Genomic DNA, 17,145 nt, shown 5'->3' with positions numbered 1-17,145 from the left:
ATTTCCGTATTTCGCACACTTCCCTGTTTCTTTTTTTCCCCGTATTCTTCACGGTTTATGACGCGAAGGACAAATTAATTCAGAACGTTCCGTTGAAACTAGACAGTCTTCAGTGAATCCACTTGATATAGCGACTGTCTGAAATCGAAAGAAAAAGTGAAAAACTTCATGGATGACAAGACGCCATTTCGAGACTTTAAACTTTAACAAATGTGACACTTCACGGTCAGTTATTTGCTTCTGATTTAATTATGTATACTGATTTCAGTATGTCGTTAGATCCGTGTTCCTTACTCGTTTGTTGACTCGGTTTTGTTTGCAAAACAGAATAGCCATTTGGTTTGACTGTGTGTGTGGATGTGGCTGCAGTGTGCCCATGGGGCATCCGTAGTTGTCACGTGAGGGGAGAGCGGGAGGAAAATAAAAAGATTCTGGTGGCATCTGAGCAAGAGCAGAGAATATTCACTAACAAGAAGCGACACTCAATAGAGCGTTCCATTGCAGCACCGGCGCCCAGCAGCAGCCCTGCGTTTCCGCCATTCTGGGGTGAAAGTGAGTCGTCAGTCCACTAGTTTCTATGGCAATATCAGCTGCTTTGTTAAAACAAAAAACACATTAAAGCTGAAATCCAACCTGAATGATGACAACACAGAATAAAATACTATCACTAGTGATCATCAAATCCTTTTAACAGTTTATTTTACACACTTTGTGTTTAAGTCACAAAACCTTTGCTCTCTAGAAACCCAGTCAGTTTGGGTTAAAATTCTTTAAAAGGCTTATAAACACTGAATTATTACTAACATATGGAATTAAATTAAGGACATGCATCAGAAAAATTGGGAATGTTGGACAATAAATATATGAATATAACAGCTTGATTTTGCAGTGTTGTCTAATGTCCGTTAAAGCAAAAGTGTCCAAAAGTGTGAATTATGTGATAACGGACAGCAATGCATCATGTATTATAAGATCATTATGTTTGTAGCGTGATCTATTAAAACGTACAATATATTTCAATTCACACCTAGATATTATTACTATTACTCCACTAGGTCTGAAATATATTGTTCGCTGCAAACATGATGATCTTAAATTTGTTAATTATTAATTTACTATTAATAAATGTTTAAAGTTGCATAAAATGGAAATAATAAATTAGGCTAACTACGTTACCTCAGATGGATGAATGGTTGGATTCCACAACTGGTAAAATAAAACATATATAAGACAATACAACATTTACTGTAGGATCATACAATTTACTGGTGACTTAATTTAAAAAACTATTCTATTGTGCGCTTCTGATTTGGCAGTGAAATTCGCCAATTTTGGGTGCGTAAGATGTGAAGGATTCGAAGGTCCAGTTAGTATTTTCACCCCATAATGGCGGCCATGCTACTGAAATGCCATTTAGTGGCTGTTACCCAAAAAGTATCAAACTGTCGCCTCTTGGGTTCTAAGCACTTTGGAAAGAGGTCCGAGTCCTCTCATCAATATAAAATATAACATGGTGTTAGAAGTAACGGCATAAGAGTTTACATATACAATGGCATAACTACAACCACCACTGGTGCTAAACCTGCAAGGAAATCTCTTGGAAAATTGGAAGAGCTGGATTCACAGATTTGAACTTTTCTCTAGCATGATAGCCGAAAAATCCGAGAAGGTGCAGTGTGCAACGTTTTTGCATGTAGCTGGGAAAGAAGCGATTAAAGTCTGTAACATATTTCACTTCCCAGAGAAGGGAAACATGAAAGGGAGGCTGCAAAAATCTAGTTGCAAGCTAGTTGCTTACTCAGGCCACAAGATGGAGCCATTAGGCAAGAAAGCGCTCACCTGTGAGTACAAAAGATATACTAAAGCCCTATTCGGACGGGACTAGTTTTCCAAACGACGTTTGAGTAACAATTCTTATCAACCTACGTCTGTGATTTTATGTACGGATTCGGACGGGACTAACATCTCCGTGTTTATTACCGAGGTAGGAGTGTCTGTGTTTTACATATGGGCATTTCAGAAGATCACGTGTTCAGAATGCACTTTGAAATATAAAGTAAAACGTCCTAACACATTTAGTGTTTTGTAAACATTTTATAAAAATTGTAGTGTGAAAAAACTAAACATACATTTATCATCATGATTTAATAGAACTGGGTTCTTATAATAAACCCACTGGAATAAAAGGTTTTAATTTATATAATTTACACGTTATGTAATTAAGTGCAGAAATGAAAGTAATCTTACCTGACACTGATATTACAGTAGCCAGTCTTAACAGTTTACGTGATTTGGCTCTTCTTGTTGATTTTTTTATTTTTTATTTCTTCGCAGTGTACCAAACACATCTACATCCATTATCGGTGCGCAAAAAGCAGAAACTTGAATACCGGCGCGATAGCGAGAGATTGTACGGTAGTTCACGTTGACCAAAACACACAAGAAAAAGCGTTTTGGAAAAAACATTTTCGGAAATCACAGACATTCGCATTCGGACGGGATTTGATTTCTCTGAGGACCGCCGAGTTTGACGAAAAACAGTAGGTAGGGGAGAGTGGGGTAATGTGAGACATCGGGTAATGTGAGACACCCCCTGTATCTCTGCAACGGAACACATTTGTGGTTATGTGACAATTATGTTTTCAAGCCCCTCACATTTCCCCTTGGCCATGAAGGAGAGGACCTCATGGTGCTGTGCTAAGCATGTTTTTTTCACAAAAATATTGTTTTTGCATGTAAAAGTAAATTTTCTTGCGGTCAACTTAATCAACTGTTGTGCCAAAGCAGACTGATTCAGGTAGAAAAACTTATATCATACATGTTGATGAACTATCAACATATAAAACCATGTGGTGATGCTAGCTGAAGATTAGCCTGAATTGCTAAGAGAGATAGTTTTTTTCTAAAATGTAGTGGTGGGGTAAAGTGAGACAAATGCTTTGGGGTAAAGTGAGACATGAGGCACAAGTTAAATTTAGTCTTAAAAATATTTTAATGTAATATTACATTGCATATGTTTTATTTTTAATGTCATAAACATTGTAGAAAAGCCATCCTGCCAAGGCAAAACATCAGGAAGACAACCTCTGGGGCAAAACACCCCTCGAGGAGAATGATGTGGCACATGTTCCTAAAAGTGATGTAGTGAAGAAGCTGCCTCAACCTAAAAGGCCTGGAGAGATGGAGAGAGCAACTCCTCATCTTTCCCTGTAACCTTCAGGGCTGGAGTGTAGAGTAGGCCTAGTTGTAGAGTATGACAGTAGGTTGATGTTCTAATACAGGTGGGTCTAGTCCTGTGTTCTGAGTCCCAGGCTGTTCTAGCTGGTTCTGATTGTGCTTTGCTCTGACCTCCAGACACTAGCTGGCTCTAAGGGTGCGTTCACACTTGTAGTTCGATTTGGTTGGTTAATTTGGTCCGGACCAAATAAGAAAAAAAAAAACATTTAGTCCTGGTCCAATTAGCGTTCAGATTGGCAATTTTATCACCGAACCAAAAGATACCGAACCTTGAGGCATAGGGATACATTCACAATGTTATTGGTCAGATTTTATGACGTATTGCCTATTTTGAACCGGAACTTAACAAAAATCCCAAACAATGCTGTGTGCTGAGGTAAATGCGCTCATTGTGTGTGCATAGCAGTGCGTAGCCTGTGTGTGATGGTACTTTGGCCAGCTGGGAACTCGTGAAGAGCTCATAAAATGTGTAAAGTAGTCAAAACAGCGGCAGGAATCCACCCACACAAACGAGACGAGCGTCTGATGCCTGTGATGGGCAAACTCGCGTCTATGACAAGAAAAACCGACATGCGTGAGGATTCTGTCCTTTTTAGGGCAGCGTTCACATATGTTCAAATGAACCGCACTGACTGAGCAATCGCATCAGGTGTTCTGACCCCCAGACTGTGCTCTGATCTAACTGGTTCTATCTGTCATTTGAATGTTAATTAAAATATTTTGAATTATATTATGTTGTATTTGATTTTGTTCAGAGTTAGAAAAGTGTTTAGAAAAAAAAATTGCTTAATTGACCAATCCCCATGATTCTGTTACTAGTCCGACATTAGTTCTGGAATGTGTGGTTGTCAAGCTAGCTGTCAGGATTCGAACTGTTACAACATGTGTTGTTATGGTAGTTTCAGAGTGGAAAAAGTAAGTGGATCAGTTTACCCCCTTGATTTCTCTGGTCTGTCTCGGTTTACCCCTAAGCTGGGGTAAAGTGAGACACAAGACGACTTTTTTTAAAACAATCATATTTTCACTGACCTTCGTCCTGAATACATTCTGATCATTTCTATGGCTAGGAAACATCCTGAATTAATGGGAAATGTGTAAATTTTACTGATATATCATTTTAGCTCGCTTAGAGGGGAGCAAATGTAAAAAGTGTCTCACTTTACCCCACTCTCCCCTAATTTGCTCTGGAATTTTTACAGAGGTCGTGTGAGAAAAAGACAGACATGGCAGATTCGGACTAGTCCCGTCCGAATAGGGCTTAATTCTGTATTTAAAAATATATATTTATTTACCACTTGTAGCACACTGTGGGTTCAATTGTACTATAAGTGGTATCTAAATACATTTTTTAAATATAGAGATAGTATATTAAGCACATTTTAGTTCATATTTCATGCTGTCTCAAAATAGCACAGTTGAGTACACTTAGATTATCTTAAGAAGAACTAAAGAAGAATTTTTAGAATATTAAGTACAAAATTAGTGCCTGAAAATAGAGCACTTTAAGTACATTATAGAAGAGTACTTTTTTTTCACCTGGGCTGGACGACCATGGGAGAAGATTGCATGTAACATCCAGTCCTGGTTTCACACAATCAAATGGTCAAGAAGAAAGGACTGTGCAAACTGTGAAGAATCTGCTAAAGAAATCTAAAGTCAAAACAGTGACCCATATGTTGTGCTATTTGAGTAACATTCCAATCGAAGGGATAGGTTTGTCTCCTGCACAGCTGTTGATGGGGCGACATCTCAGGACAAAGCTGTCAATGTCATTCTGCACTGCTTACATCTGATGCCATGATTCAAGTGAAGAAAGCATAAGTTCTATTATGACAGGCAGAAAAAGCACTTGCCGTATCTGCAAACTAGAGAGAGGATCAGAATGCAGAAAGGAGAGTCTTGGTAACCTGCTGTAGCCCAAAGGAAACATGAGCATCCAAGATCCTTTGTGGTCATAACACCAGATGGCAACCTGTACAGGAGGAACCACAAACATCTAAGAAAAACAAAAGAGACAGAAAAATCAGTGTTCGACAAGAAAAAAATCCTGGAAACAAGTGATCAGCAGGAGGCTGAACAGTTGCAAATCAATGTTTCTGATACTCACAACAAGATAGTACCCGAGTCTCATAATTTCTGATAACTCTCATGATTGACCAAGTGCAATCATACCATACCAGATCTGGAAGATTAGTGAGAATGCCTGCGAGATTCAGAGACTGAGTTTCATGGTTCTAAGTCTTTGGAATTTTTGCATGTATTACATTCAGATTACATAGTTAGGATAGTTTATCACGTCTGTGTTCTTCTCTTTGCATCCGTATTCAGCGTGTGCCTGTGTTAACATCCTGTTTACCGAATTTGTAATGTTTCCACACAAATTATATTTTGGGGAAATTATTTCAAAACAGTTTGTTTGCAAATCCGGAATGGAGATCGGCCAAAATAAAACTCGGATGGCCGGTGGACCAGTGCATCTCTATTTTTTGTTATTGTTCAAATCATCCCCCGGGTCGGATTGGACACCTTTATTTGGCCCGCAGGCCATATGTTTGACACCTCTGTTCTAGAATGTCATTGTGTGTGTAGCATTAAGATTTGTTTTCACTTACTGGAATAATAATGTTGTGTATGATTTGTTCTTAGTGTTTCCATATGCAGGTCTGAAGTCAGTTTCTCATTATGGAGAACAGAGAGAAGAGGAAGAGATCTTCATCTCCAGAACCCAGCTGTGTGTCTCTGAAGAGTCACAGATCCATGCATGATCATCCTGAATTCAGTGATAAACCAGTGACCTCTGACCCCAGGTGAGATTAGTGTTGTCAAAATTATCTACATTTCGGTATGTAGCAATAATGAAAATGGTTCCAATACTCTTTTTCTGCAGTATCGTTAAACCGATACCAGCGGCATGTTTTCACTCTCTCTTCTCTCCGATGGTGAATTGAAACCCTCCTCTTACTCACTCGTCTCATTCGCTCTGGTTGAATAGCTTTGGCCTGAGTTTCAGCATTGGGGTTGTGGTATTTGTGCATAATTTTAGTAATTCCTGTAGGTTTCGCACTCACATCAAAAGTGCATGCACCACTGATCTATGTAAGTGACTCATATAAATCCACCTCTCAAACAGCTTGCGAGTACTGAATTGACTTCTTTTTTGTTGGTAATTGCATTTAAATGGTCAAATACTTACAAAATTATGTCAAAAGGTCCGTCTTGCCTAGTATTTAGGTAAATATATTCAGTTTTGGTATGTAAGTAGTTTAGAGAAAACACATGTTGTGTCACAGTATACTGGATCTGTGCATAAGCTCTCAAAGTGACAACAGCCTAATAAACCTGCTGTCTGTCATGTTAATTGAAGAACAAAAAACAAAGAAAACCACTAACTGCTCTTGACTGAATAACTTTTGTAACTTTAATTGTAAGTATTCATCTGTTTTTTATTTTTTTACAATAAAGATTATCCAGTGTTATTTTACATTTGATTACTTTAATTTCTGTAGAATTTATTATCTGAATACTAGTCTACTGTTAGACCCACCTGACAGACTTAAGTCTATGTTTATTTTATTTGTCTCTTTATTCTGTTGTATTTATTTGTGCTATCGTTTGCAATTTGTTTATTAATATTTACTTGTCTGTTTTGTTGTTGTAAATTTAGTTCAACGAATCAGATAAAGTCTCCCTGTGCTGTGTATAAACTATTACAACAAAATGACCAAATTAAAAAAAAAAAAAAAAAAAAGAGAGAGAGAGAGAGAGAGAGAGAAATTATCTTTATGGCGGTATAAATGGCGGTTTTCCCAGCGGTGTTGAAAATGGTATCAAATATCGATATTTTTCAAGGCATCGTATTGAATTTGGAAATTCCAGTATCGTGACACTAGGTGAGATATAATCCACTATTAGAAACATTAATTATTAAAAACAAAAAAAGTCTTACAGTATTAAAAAGTCTACTGTGTTTGTTACCATAAGACTTTTAGTGTAAAACAAATAACAGCTTTTATTGTAACCAAGCCCAGAGAACGACTCGTTGTGGAATGTGCCTATAGGTAGGTGAAAGACTGCAGCCTGTAGAAGAAGATCAATGCCTACTTCATCATTGCAACTTTGACCCCACCCATTGGCTTGTTAGTGAGATGACACAGGATAGAAGATCAATACAGGATTACTGGACTAAAAATAACATTACCTTCCAAAGAATTCTAATGTTAGGAATGTGTTATTTATTTTCAACAACGTGAATGTCTCAGTTGAGCTTTATTTATTTGTATTCGGTTCATTTTTACTGTGGTTCATTATTCTTTGGTAAATCAATCGCATTTTGGCGCAGGCTCTGCAAACAGACTTTTACGACAGTAATACATCATCATGTAAGTAACTGTCAATTCTAATGCCTCATTTGTGACCAGGTTTGTTATGTGGAAAGAGAAGACGGGTCACCTTGGGGTGAACTTACAAATTCTTTATTCTTATGAAAATAAACAAAAGAACCTCAAGGCAGATGCTCTATCCTGTCTCCATACCCCGGAGGAGAGCACCGAAGAGCCTGAGCCCATCTTGCCTACCCAAATCACTCTCTGTCCCATCAAGTGGTCCCTCGACCAACAGATCTCTTCCTCCAATGCTTCCAAGCCATCTCCACCGGGGTGTCCTCCCGGCTGCACCTACATTCCCAGAGCTCAACTCAATAACCTCATGCACTCGGCTCATTCCACCATGGGCACTGACCATCCAGGGGCCAACCGCACCCTCTCTTTGCTGTAAGATCGCTTCTGGTGGCCCAACATGGCCAGGGATGTTAGAAGGTTCATCCATGGATGCCAGGACTGCACCATCTCCAAAAGCCCACGCCATCTTCCATCAGGCAAACTTCTTCCCTTGCCCATACCACAGCACCCTTGGTCACACCTAGGAGTAGACTTTGTCACCGACCTACCTCCATAGGAAGGGAATACATGTATCCTAGTTATCGTTGACCGATTCTCTAAATCATGTCGTTTGATTGCGCACAGAAATCCCTCTGCCAAGCTGCCACTGGACTGACTCCCTTCCAGTGCGTACTGTCAGAGATCAGCCAGGCTCCATCACAACCCAATCACAGAGGTCACAATCATCAGAGTACTAATCACCCGCACCTGATCGTCATCACCTCATCATCACAAGCACACTTCACCACAGCACTTTGTCTGGTCTCAACTTCAAGAAGGATTCACTTACCTGACCTACTCACCTCCATGCTCCATCGCTCCTGCGTCTCTCCCGATCCTCTGTGTCTCCAGTGACTTCCTGCTTGTTTGTGTCTCCAGCATCTTCTCATCCCAGACTCATTACCACTCTATTATAGGCCCTGTCCCAAATTGCACACTTCTACCCATTCTCCTTTCAGTCTTGTGGACTTACAATGACTTCCACGTGCGCGTGTCTGTTAAGTCCACGAGACTGTAGGGTGTCCCATTTGTCGATTTTAGGCTTCCGAAGGGTACTCGCGAGCACCCCCTTTGTGGCCAATATGCACCCTCGATGTGCACTTCAGATGAGCCCGTAAGTTTGCGAGCTACGCAGAGGATTACATCATGAAAGTGCGGAAGGAAGACGTGACCACTGGAATTTTTTTTTTTATTCTAAGAAACAGTAAACTGTACTCAGTAATTTATGGTCGTATGGGTAAAAGCAAGACATCATTCATACATTTACAAAAGACAGTCAAATAGCGAAAACAAGCAGAATGTCTCAGTGTCCTTTCCTAGATCTTTGTAGTGTGCCACTATGAACCAAAACTTTGCATGTTTTCTTTCGTTTTGTTTATTTGTAGACCTAATTATTTATTATTTAAGTGAAATATATTTCACGTAGCCTATAGGCCTAAACATTCCTTTTTATTTTTATATATGTTATGTAGTTTTATTCTGTTTTTTCCATTCACAGAAGCGCTGCAGGTACATGCAGTGACATTGTGTGAACTCATGTTCTAATATCCTGCAATTCAGTCATGTTGGATGCCTCAGTGTCACATTTGCATAGGCTGTACTATATGAATTCGTTATTGGTTGACTGCCAAATCAAAATATTAAATGGAATGATAAAATAACGTTATTAACTGGTTAATGGCCATTTCAAATTAGCATTTCTGTTCAGAACGATTAAATTTGATTTTGTTTCCATTTCTGTTTATGTTCCGGTCAACATTTTGTTTGTTTCTGCTTTTCATTTTTTGTTCCTTGAACTGGTTCAGAGCCCTGGACTTAATCATAACAAATGAAACCGCAGACAGAACTAAAGGAAGAATTATTTCTCTGATTTCTCAGTCTTTGGCATCAGAGAGCTTCATCTCCAGAACCCAGCTGTGTGTCTCTGAAGAGTGACCGAAGAGTGACCTCTGACCCCACGTGAGTATAAACGTGCTAAATTGGTGTCAAAAGACTGAATGCATAAAGAGAGATGAGCTTTTGTTTTTTGTATTTTTTGATTTAGCCTCAAATCTACGGACAAAAGTTTCTGATGTGTCATTAACTTTTTTTTGTAAAAATCTTTTAACTTTTAACTTAAGTTAAATTGAAATAAAATACATTAAGGGCCAGATTTACTAACAGCTTGCACCAGCTTGCAAACCCTCTTTTGGCATTAAAACACTACTGTCAGGATTTACTAAAGACACGCAATTCAAAATTAGCGCTGAAAAGGTGTAGACTGAGTTGTTTTTGCGGCTGACCTTATTGCATATGCATTTGTAGGAGTTTCCCTTTCAGATGCAAAATTTATGGGAGGAGAGTATTTAAATGATTCACGCAACGTGATTTACTAATCTTTGTGCTCGTCAATTTACTGGTATTTGCGCCATTATTTAACGCCCAAAAAAAGCATGTCTTAACCCAGTTTACGACATGGCTGCATGGCACAGAGAATGCACGGTAGAAGGGAGAAGATATTTTCCACGCATATTAATTTCTTTGGAATGCCAGAGGAAGATGTTATCCAAACATATCGTTTACCAAGCCATGTTAGCCAATGTATATATATATATATATATTTAATATATTTAGGCCAACAGTTGGCAAACGATATTAGACCTATATATGTGTACGTGTTTGTCAGATTATATATGTAACAAGTTGCGCCTGTGTCGACCCACACCTGATGTGAGCATCAGCATCAGTCATCAGCTCTGCTTATTTGTGTTCCAATGCTAATTTGCACTGCTATTGTTAGATTGCGTTGGTCATTATGTAAATGATTTGACTGCATCTGTGATCTTTACTTTGTGCGTCAGCAGATCGCACGCAAAACTGGCCACTCCCATCGGCGCATTTGTGGAATTGCGTTCTCACACTAATTTGCCCCCTTTAGTAAATCTGGCCCTAAATGTACAGAGAATACAATATTGACACTTCTATTAATTTACTATGTGATTAATATTTAAAATGTATTTATACATTTAAAGCCTTTAATTGTACTACATTTTTTTATTTGATTTTTTTTTTTTTTTTTTTTTTTTTTGTAGTGTAAATAGAGATGATCAGACTGGAGACCAGGATTCTCTTCAACCAGTGAATGTTGAACTACAGAGAGTCAAAGACAGACACAAAACCAGCATGAAGAACAAGTATGAGAGATTATTTGAGGGAATGAAACTCCAAGAGAATGAAACCCTCCTGAACAGGATCTACACACAGCTCTACATCATAGAGGGAGAGAGTGAAGGAGTGAATAAAGAACATGAGGTTTTACAGATGGAGAAAACAGCCAGAACACAACACTCACAAGACACTCCAGTCGACTGCAATGACATCTTTAAATCCTCACCTGAACCAGGATGTGTGGAGAAAGACCAAATCAAGACTGTTCTTACTAAAGGCATCGCTGGAATCGGAAAAACTGTCACTGTGCAGAAGTTCGTTCTGGACTGGGCTGAGGGAAAAGCCAATCAGGATGTAGATTTAATGTTTGTGCTTCCATTTCGAGAGCTGAACTTGATCCGAGATCATCAGTACAGTCTTCACAGACTTCTGCTGGACTTTCATCCTGAACTTCAAGATCTGGACTCAAAGATTTATGAGGAGTGTAAAGTTGTGTTAATCTTGGATGGTCTGGATGAAAGCAGAATGACACTGATGTTTTCAGATGCTCAGAAAGTTTCTGATGTGACTGAGACTTCATCAGTGGGTGTGCTGATGTCAAACCTCATGAAAGGAGAGCTGCTTCCCTCTGCTCTCATCTGGATCACCTCCAGACCAGCAGCAGCCAATCAGATCCCCTCCAAATACATCAACCGTCTGACAGAAATTCAGGGATTCAGTGAGCCTCAGAAGGAGGAATATTTCAGGAAGAGAATCAGTGACGAGCATCAAGCCAGCAGAATCATCTCACACATCAGAAGAGCCAGAAGCCTCCACATCATGTGCCACATACCCGTCTTCTGCTGGATCTCATCCACTGTGCTTCAAAAGCTCCTGAAAGAAGATCTGAGTGCAGAAATCCCTCAAACTCTGACTGAAATGTACATCCACTTCCTGCTGATTCAGATCAACACAAGGAATCAGAAGTATGAAGAGAAAAAAACAAAAGAACTGCTCAGGTCCAACAGAAAAGTGATTGTAAAACTTGCTGAAGTGGCTTTTAAGCAGCTGATGAAGGGCAATGTGATTTTCTATGAGGAGGACCTGAGAGAGAGCGGCATAGACGTCACTGACGCCTCAGTGAATTCTGGGATTTGCACTGAGATCTTTAAGGAGGAATCTGTGATTCATCAGAGAAAAGTCTACAGCTTCATTCATCTGAGTTTTCAGGAGTTTCTCGCTGCTTTCTATGTGTTTTTCTCACATGTGGTCAAGAACTATGAGCCACTGCTTGAATTTAGATTTTACAGATTTGATGTGTTCTCTCTGTATTCTTTTCTAAGATCAGCAGTAGATAAAGCCCTCAGGAGTGTGAATGGTCACCTGGATCTGTTTCTGCGGTTCCTGTTGGGCATCTCACTAGAGTCCAATCAGAGACTCTTAAAAGATCTACTGACACACACAGAGAACAGCTCAGAGAGTATCAGAGGAATAACGCTGGACATTAAAGAGAAGATCAAAGATCCAGATGGTTTTCATAATCTCTCAGACGGTCTATCCATCAATCTATTCCTCTGTCTGCTGGAAGTGAAAGATCAGACTCTGCCCAGAGAGATTCAGGAGTTTGTGAAATCACACAAACAGTCAGAGAAGAAACTGTCTCCTGCTCACTGCTCAACAATCGCCTACATGCTTCAGATGTCAGAGGAGGTGATGGATAAGCTGGACCTCAAGAAATACAACACATCAGATGAGGGGAGAAGAAGACTGATACCAGCTGTGATCAACTGCAGAAAAGCTCTGTGAGTGTTAATTATGCATGGGGTAAAAATCATATAAATCATTCAATATTAATATTTTAATGAACAGAAAATAGCCTTAAAGGTGCCCTAGAATTTAAAATTGAATTTACCTTGGCATAGTTGAATAATTAGAGCTCAGAACATGGAAATGACATACCATGAGCCTCAAACACCATTGTTTTCTCCTTCATATGTAAATCTCGTGCATAAAAAACACCACAGAAAAACAGGCGATTCTAAACAAAAAACAGACTGTGATGCAACAGTCGGGATCATTAATATGTACGCCCCAACTTTTGCATATGCCAGCCCATGTTCTAGGCAAGGCAGTATTAAAGGGATAGTTCACCCAAAAATTAAAATTTTGTTTATCTGCTTACCCCCAGCGCATCCAAGATGTAGGTGACTTTGTTTCTTCAGTAGAACACAATTGGTGATTTTTAACTCCAACGTTTGCCGTCTGTCAGCCGTATAATGTGTGTCAATATGAACTTTGTCTATAAGAGTAAATAAAACTTGCATAGACAAATCCAAATTAACCCTCAGGGGTCTAAGGCTGATTTGGGGCCTGGAGAAGTTTTGACATGCCCTGACATTTGTGCTTTTTTCAGTTGTTCATAAACATATTAATGGAAAAAGTGTCATTACACTGTATTCAGCACAAACTAGGCTACCATAATATGTAAGGAACATGTATGTACATGTTTGTATTTTTGAAGGAATAACGTTTATGCGTGGTTATTGAAAAAACAAAAAACTTAAGTCACTGAAATAAAGCCAAAAATATATATTAAATCTGTGTTCACAAGACTTCTGGGTATTGGAGGTTGTAGACTAGAGTTTTTGCTTCAAAATTATGTAAAAATTATCATTCCTACTCCTTCATATAAAACAATAGAGAGATTTAAATTTTCTAAAACATCTTTGGTCAAGAAACACAGTATGCGTGGAGGTGTGAATAATCATGAATAATGCTAAAGAAGAATAGGCAATCCAGGAAATAACTGAACTAACAGAGGCCAGAGATCGCTAACTATGGCTATTCAAAACACTTTTCAAGACAATAAATACACGATTGAGACGATGAATGCATGTATTGCCTCTGAATTTGCCTCTGAATAGCGCTGGCTCCATGGGCGTGGCCGCATTAGTGGATAATGAGCTGAATCAAGGACTTCTGACGTGGCTCTCTTTTCATACAGATTACATAAACACATAATGTTTGTTTTCGATTTGACTTGTACGATTTAAAACCTGACATTTCAACTTTTCTTTAGACATATGTGTCATTTTTTTTGTCATTAGTATTCATAAGTTACAGTTCATTTTCTGAGAACTATCAGATTGGAGTTCGTTCAGAGGGAGACGAGAGATCACGCATCATGTTAGTTTTCTTTATTTTACAAAAAGCACAACATTTTGTTTTTACTCTGAGTGTACACAAATAAAAGAAGATATTCCACAGATTAAAATGGTGTATAGCTCTTAATTGTATGTGCAACATTGACGGAGTATTTTTAGTCTCTTTCACACTAGTTAGAAAAAAAATGCGGTGATCACGCCAGCGTGACCGCCGACCCGAGGGAGTTAAACTCTGTGGCTTGTGATGACACATTGATGTCCTAAGACACGAAACGATTGGTTTGTGCGAGAAACTGAACAGTATTTATAGCATTTTTTACCTCTAAAACACCACAATGTCCAACTGCGTTCAGCACTCGGTTAGTGAGGTCTGATCGCGCTCTCACAATGGCAGTTATGTCTCGCGCTTATACTCGAATGAGTGCAATTTTCCCAATTTTTAATCCCACCTCAAAACAGGCAGCTAAAACATGGTTTAATAAAAAATCTATTGGGTATTTTGAGCTGAAACTTCACAGACACATTCTGGGGACACCTTAGACTTATATTACATATTATGAAATATAGATTCTAGGGCACCTTTAATAATGTATAATTGCCTGCAGTCTGGCAGACGTCAAGCATTTTTTTGCATTTTGTGCACACGAGAAGCAAGTTCAGCATTTGCCATTGTAACAAACAATGCCTGATTGTCTGCTCTCCTTATACACTCTTCTGAACTCTTCCCCCTTTCTTAAGGCTCCAGTGAAGCTTTGCTAGATATCACATAAAAGCTAAACAAGCCCCTTTAAAACACAATAATATAAGCAAAGCATAATGTTGTTGTTACGTTATGTGTGGTATAAAACATCAGGCAGAGAACAAAAAGAAGAACAATGAAGGCAGGATTTAATAACTAAACTCAGAAATTCAGCATACACACGACATACATCAAACGAGAATGGACAGAGACTGAAGGAGAACGCAAGGTATATATACATGAGGCAAACAAAGGGAACTTAACGAGATACTTAACTAGACTAAGGTGAATCAAATGAACTAATCAAACAGACTGGGGAAAACTAGGTCACAGGGGAAACAGAAACATGAGGACTGTAACAGTTGTGATATTTTTCAGTTTCTTTGATGGGAATTAAACTATAGAAAAGAAAAAGAGGGGTTAAATCAGAAGCTACACACCAACGATTAAAATAGATAAAGATATTATGTACAGTCAACATACGTCTGCTTTTCACTTTTCTTCCAGGATCTAAATCTTTGTTGATAGGCTTCTGGAACCAGTTCATAAGCCCGTAACACTGCTGCTTTTACAGCTTGATAATCAGAAGCATCTTCTACACCAATGTTTCCCAACCCTGTTCCTGGAGGCACACCAACACTACACATTTTCCAACTCTTCCTAATCAGATACACCTGATTTAACTTATTAGCTCATTTGTAGAGACTGCAAGACCTAAAAATGTATGGGTCAGATAAGGGAGACATCAAAAATGTGCACTGTTGGTGTGCCTCCAGGAGCAGGGTTGGGAAACACTGTTCTACACTAAGTTAGTGTAGAATAAGTGCTTTTTAAAATGTAAATGTTGTATGGATTATATAATACAAACCCGATTCCAAAAAAGTTGGGACACTGTACAATTTGTGAATAAAAAAGGAATGCAATAATTTACAAATCTCATAAACTTATATTTTATTCACAATAGAATATAGATAACATATCAAATGTTGAAAGTGAGACATTTTGAAATGTCATGCCAAATATTGGCTCATTTTGGATTTCATGAGAGCTACACATTCCAAAAAAGATGGGACAGGTAGCAATAAGAGGCTGGAAAAGTTGAATGTACATAAGGAACAGCTGGAGGACCAATTTGCAACTTATTAGGTCAATTGGCAACATGATTGGGTATAAAAAGAGCCTCTCAGAGTGGCAGTGTCTCTCAGAAGTCAAGATGGGCAGAGGATCACCATCCAGACGTCATGTCTTTCAGGGAAGACCTTGCATTTTCCAACATGACAATGCCAGACCACATACTGCATCAATTACAACATCATGGCTGCGTAGAAGAAGGATCCGGGTACTAAAATGGCCAGCCTGCAGTCCAGATCTTTCACCCATAGAAACGCATCATAAAGAGGAAGATGCGACAAAGAAGACCTAAGACAGTTGAGCAACTAGAAGCCTGTATTAGACAAGAATGGGACAACATTCCAATTCCTTAAAAACTTGAGCAACTTGTCTCCTCAGTCCCTAGACGTTTAGAGACTGTTATAAAAGAAGAAGGGATGCCACACAGTGGTAAACATGGCCTTGTCCCAACTTTTTTGAGATGTGTTGATGCCATGAAATTTAAAATCAACTTATTTTTCCCTTAAAATGATACATTTTCTCAATTTAAACATTTGATATGTCATCTATGTTGTATTTTTGTATTTACAATTATTATTATTTTTTTTCTAGTTTTTTTAAGGACCCACTGCTGCCCTTTAAAGAAAGCCACCCTGAACCTCAATTTATTGTGCTGTATTTATTCTCGTCTAGTCTTTCTGGCTGTAATCTCACTGGTCAGCATTGTGAAATTGTGTCGTCAGCTCTACAATCTCAAGCTCTACAAAGCTGTACACAAAACTGTGTCCTGAGAGAGCTGGATCTGAGTAACAATGACCTGCATGACTCAGGAGTGAAGCTGCTCTCTAATGGACTGAAGAGCCCAAATTGTCAGCTGCAGATACTGAGGTATAAAGAGCATATGAGATATTATTTACAGTCTGCCGGTCATAATGTTGATGTTTGTCTGTAGATGATCGGACTGTGTGTGTCTGTAGGTTATCAGGCTGTATGGTGACAGAAGAAGGCTGTGGTTATGTGTCTTTAGCTCTGAGTTCAAACCCCTCACACCTGAGAGAGCTGGATCTGAGCTACAATCACCCTGGAGATTCAGGAGTCATACTGCTCTCTGACAAACTGAAGGATCCAAACTGCTCCCTGCAGATACTCTAGTATGTGGGGCAATAAGAGGCCCGGTGTTTTGATCACAAAACGGTTACTCTTATTTGAATGTAGTTATTATTATAGGGATCATAAGTTGCCATTTTTTAAAAGTTCATTATTTTGTTTATTGGGTGGAACAAAATAAGCTAACAGTGTTGTAACGGTTCAATTTGTCTTCTCTGTAATAACT

At 38.8% G+C, this 17,145-nt stretch overlaps 1 protein-coding gene across 7 annotated transcripts in view; it reads left to right on the top strand.

Moving 5' to 3' along the window:
- The window catches only part of LOC125271592 (NACHT, LRR and PYD domains-containing protein 12-like), a 296,158-nt gene that overhangs the window by 166,234 nt on the left and 112,779 nt on the right, over window positions 1-17,145 (top strand). The window contains exons 1-7 of one of the 7 annotated variants that reach the window (XM_048195688.1): window positions 19-225; window positions 328-552; window positions 5,884-6,044; window positions 9,552-9,632; window positions 10,745-12,601; window positions 16,506-16,700; window positions 16,790-16,963. The exons of 1 other annotated variant lie outside the window; for it this stretch is intronic. In XM_048195688.1, the coding sequence (XP_048051645.1) occupies window positions 5,920-6,044; window positions 9,552-9,632; window positions 10,745-12,601; window positions 16,506-16,700; window positions 16,790-16,963 (2,432 nt within the window). In that variant the 5' untranslated portion in view covers window positions 19-225; window positions 328-552; window positions 5,884-5,919. Of the gene's footprint in view, window positions 1-18; window positions 226-327; window positions 553-5,883; window positions 6,045-9,478; window positions 9,633-10,744; window positions 12,602-16,505; window positions 16,701-16,789; window positions 16,964-17,145 lie in introns of those variants that run through there. 5 more of the 7 variants (XM_048195690.1, XM_048195686.1, XM_048195687.1 and 2 more) reach the window with 5 other exon arrangements.

Source organism: Megalobrama amblycephala, linkage group LG7 (genome assembly GCF_018812025.1).
Source record: "Megalobrama amblycephala isolate DHTTF-2021 linkage group LG7, ASM1881202v1, whole genome shotgun sequence".
Taxonomy (NCBI): Eukaryota; Metazoa; Chordata; class Actinopteri; order Cypriniformes; family Xenocyprididae; genus Megalobrama; species Megalobrama amblycephala.
Note: the sequence above shows the minus strand (reverse complement) of the source record. Positions and strands in the feature narration are given on the sequence as shown.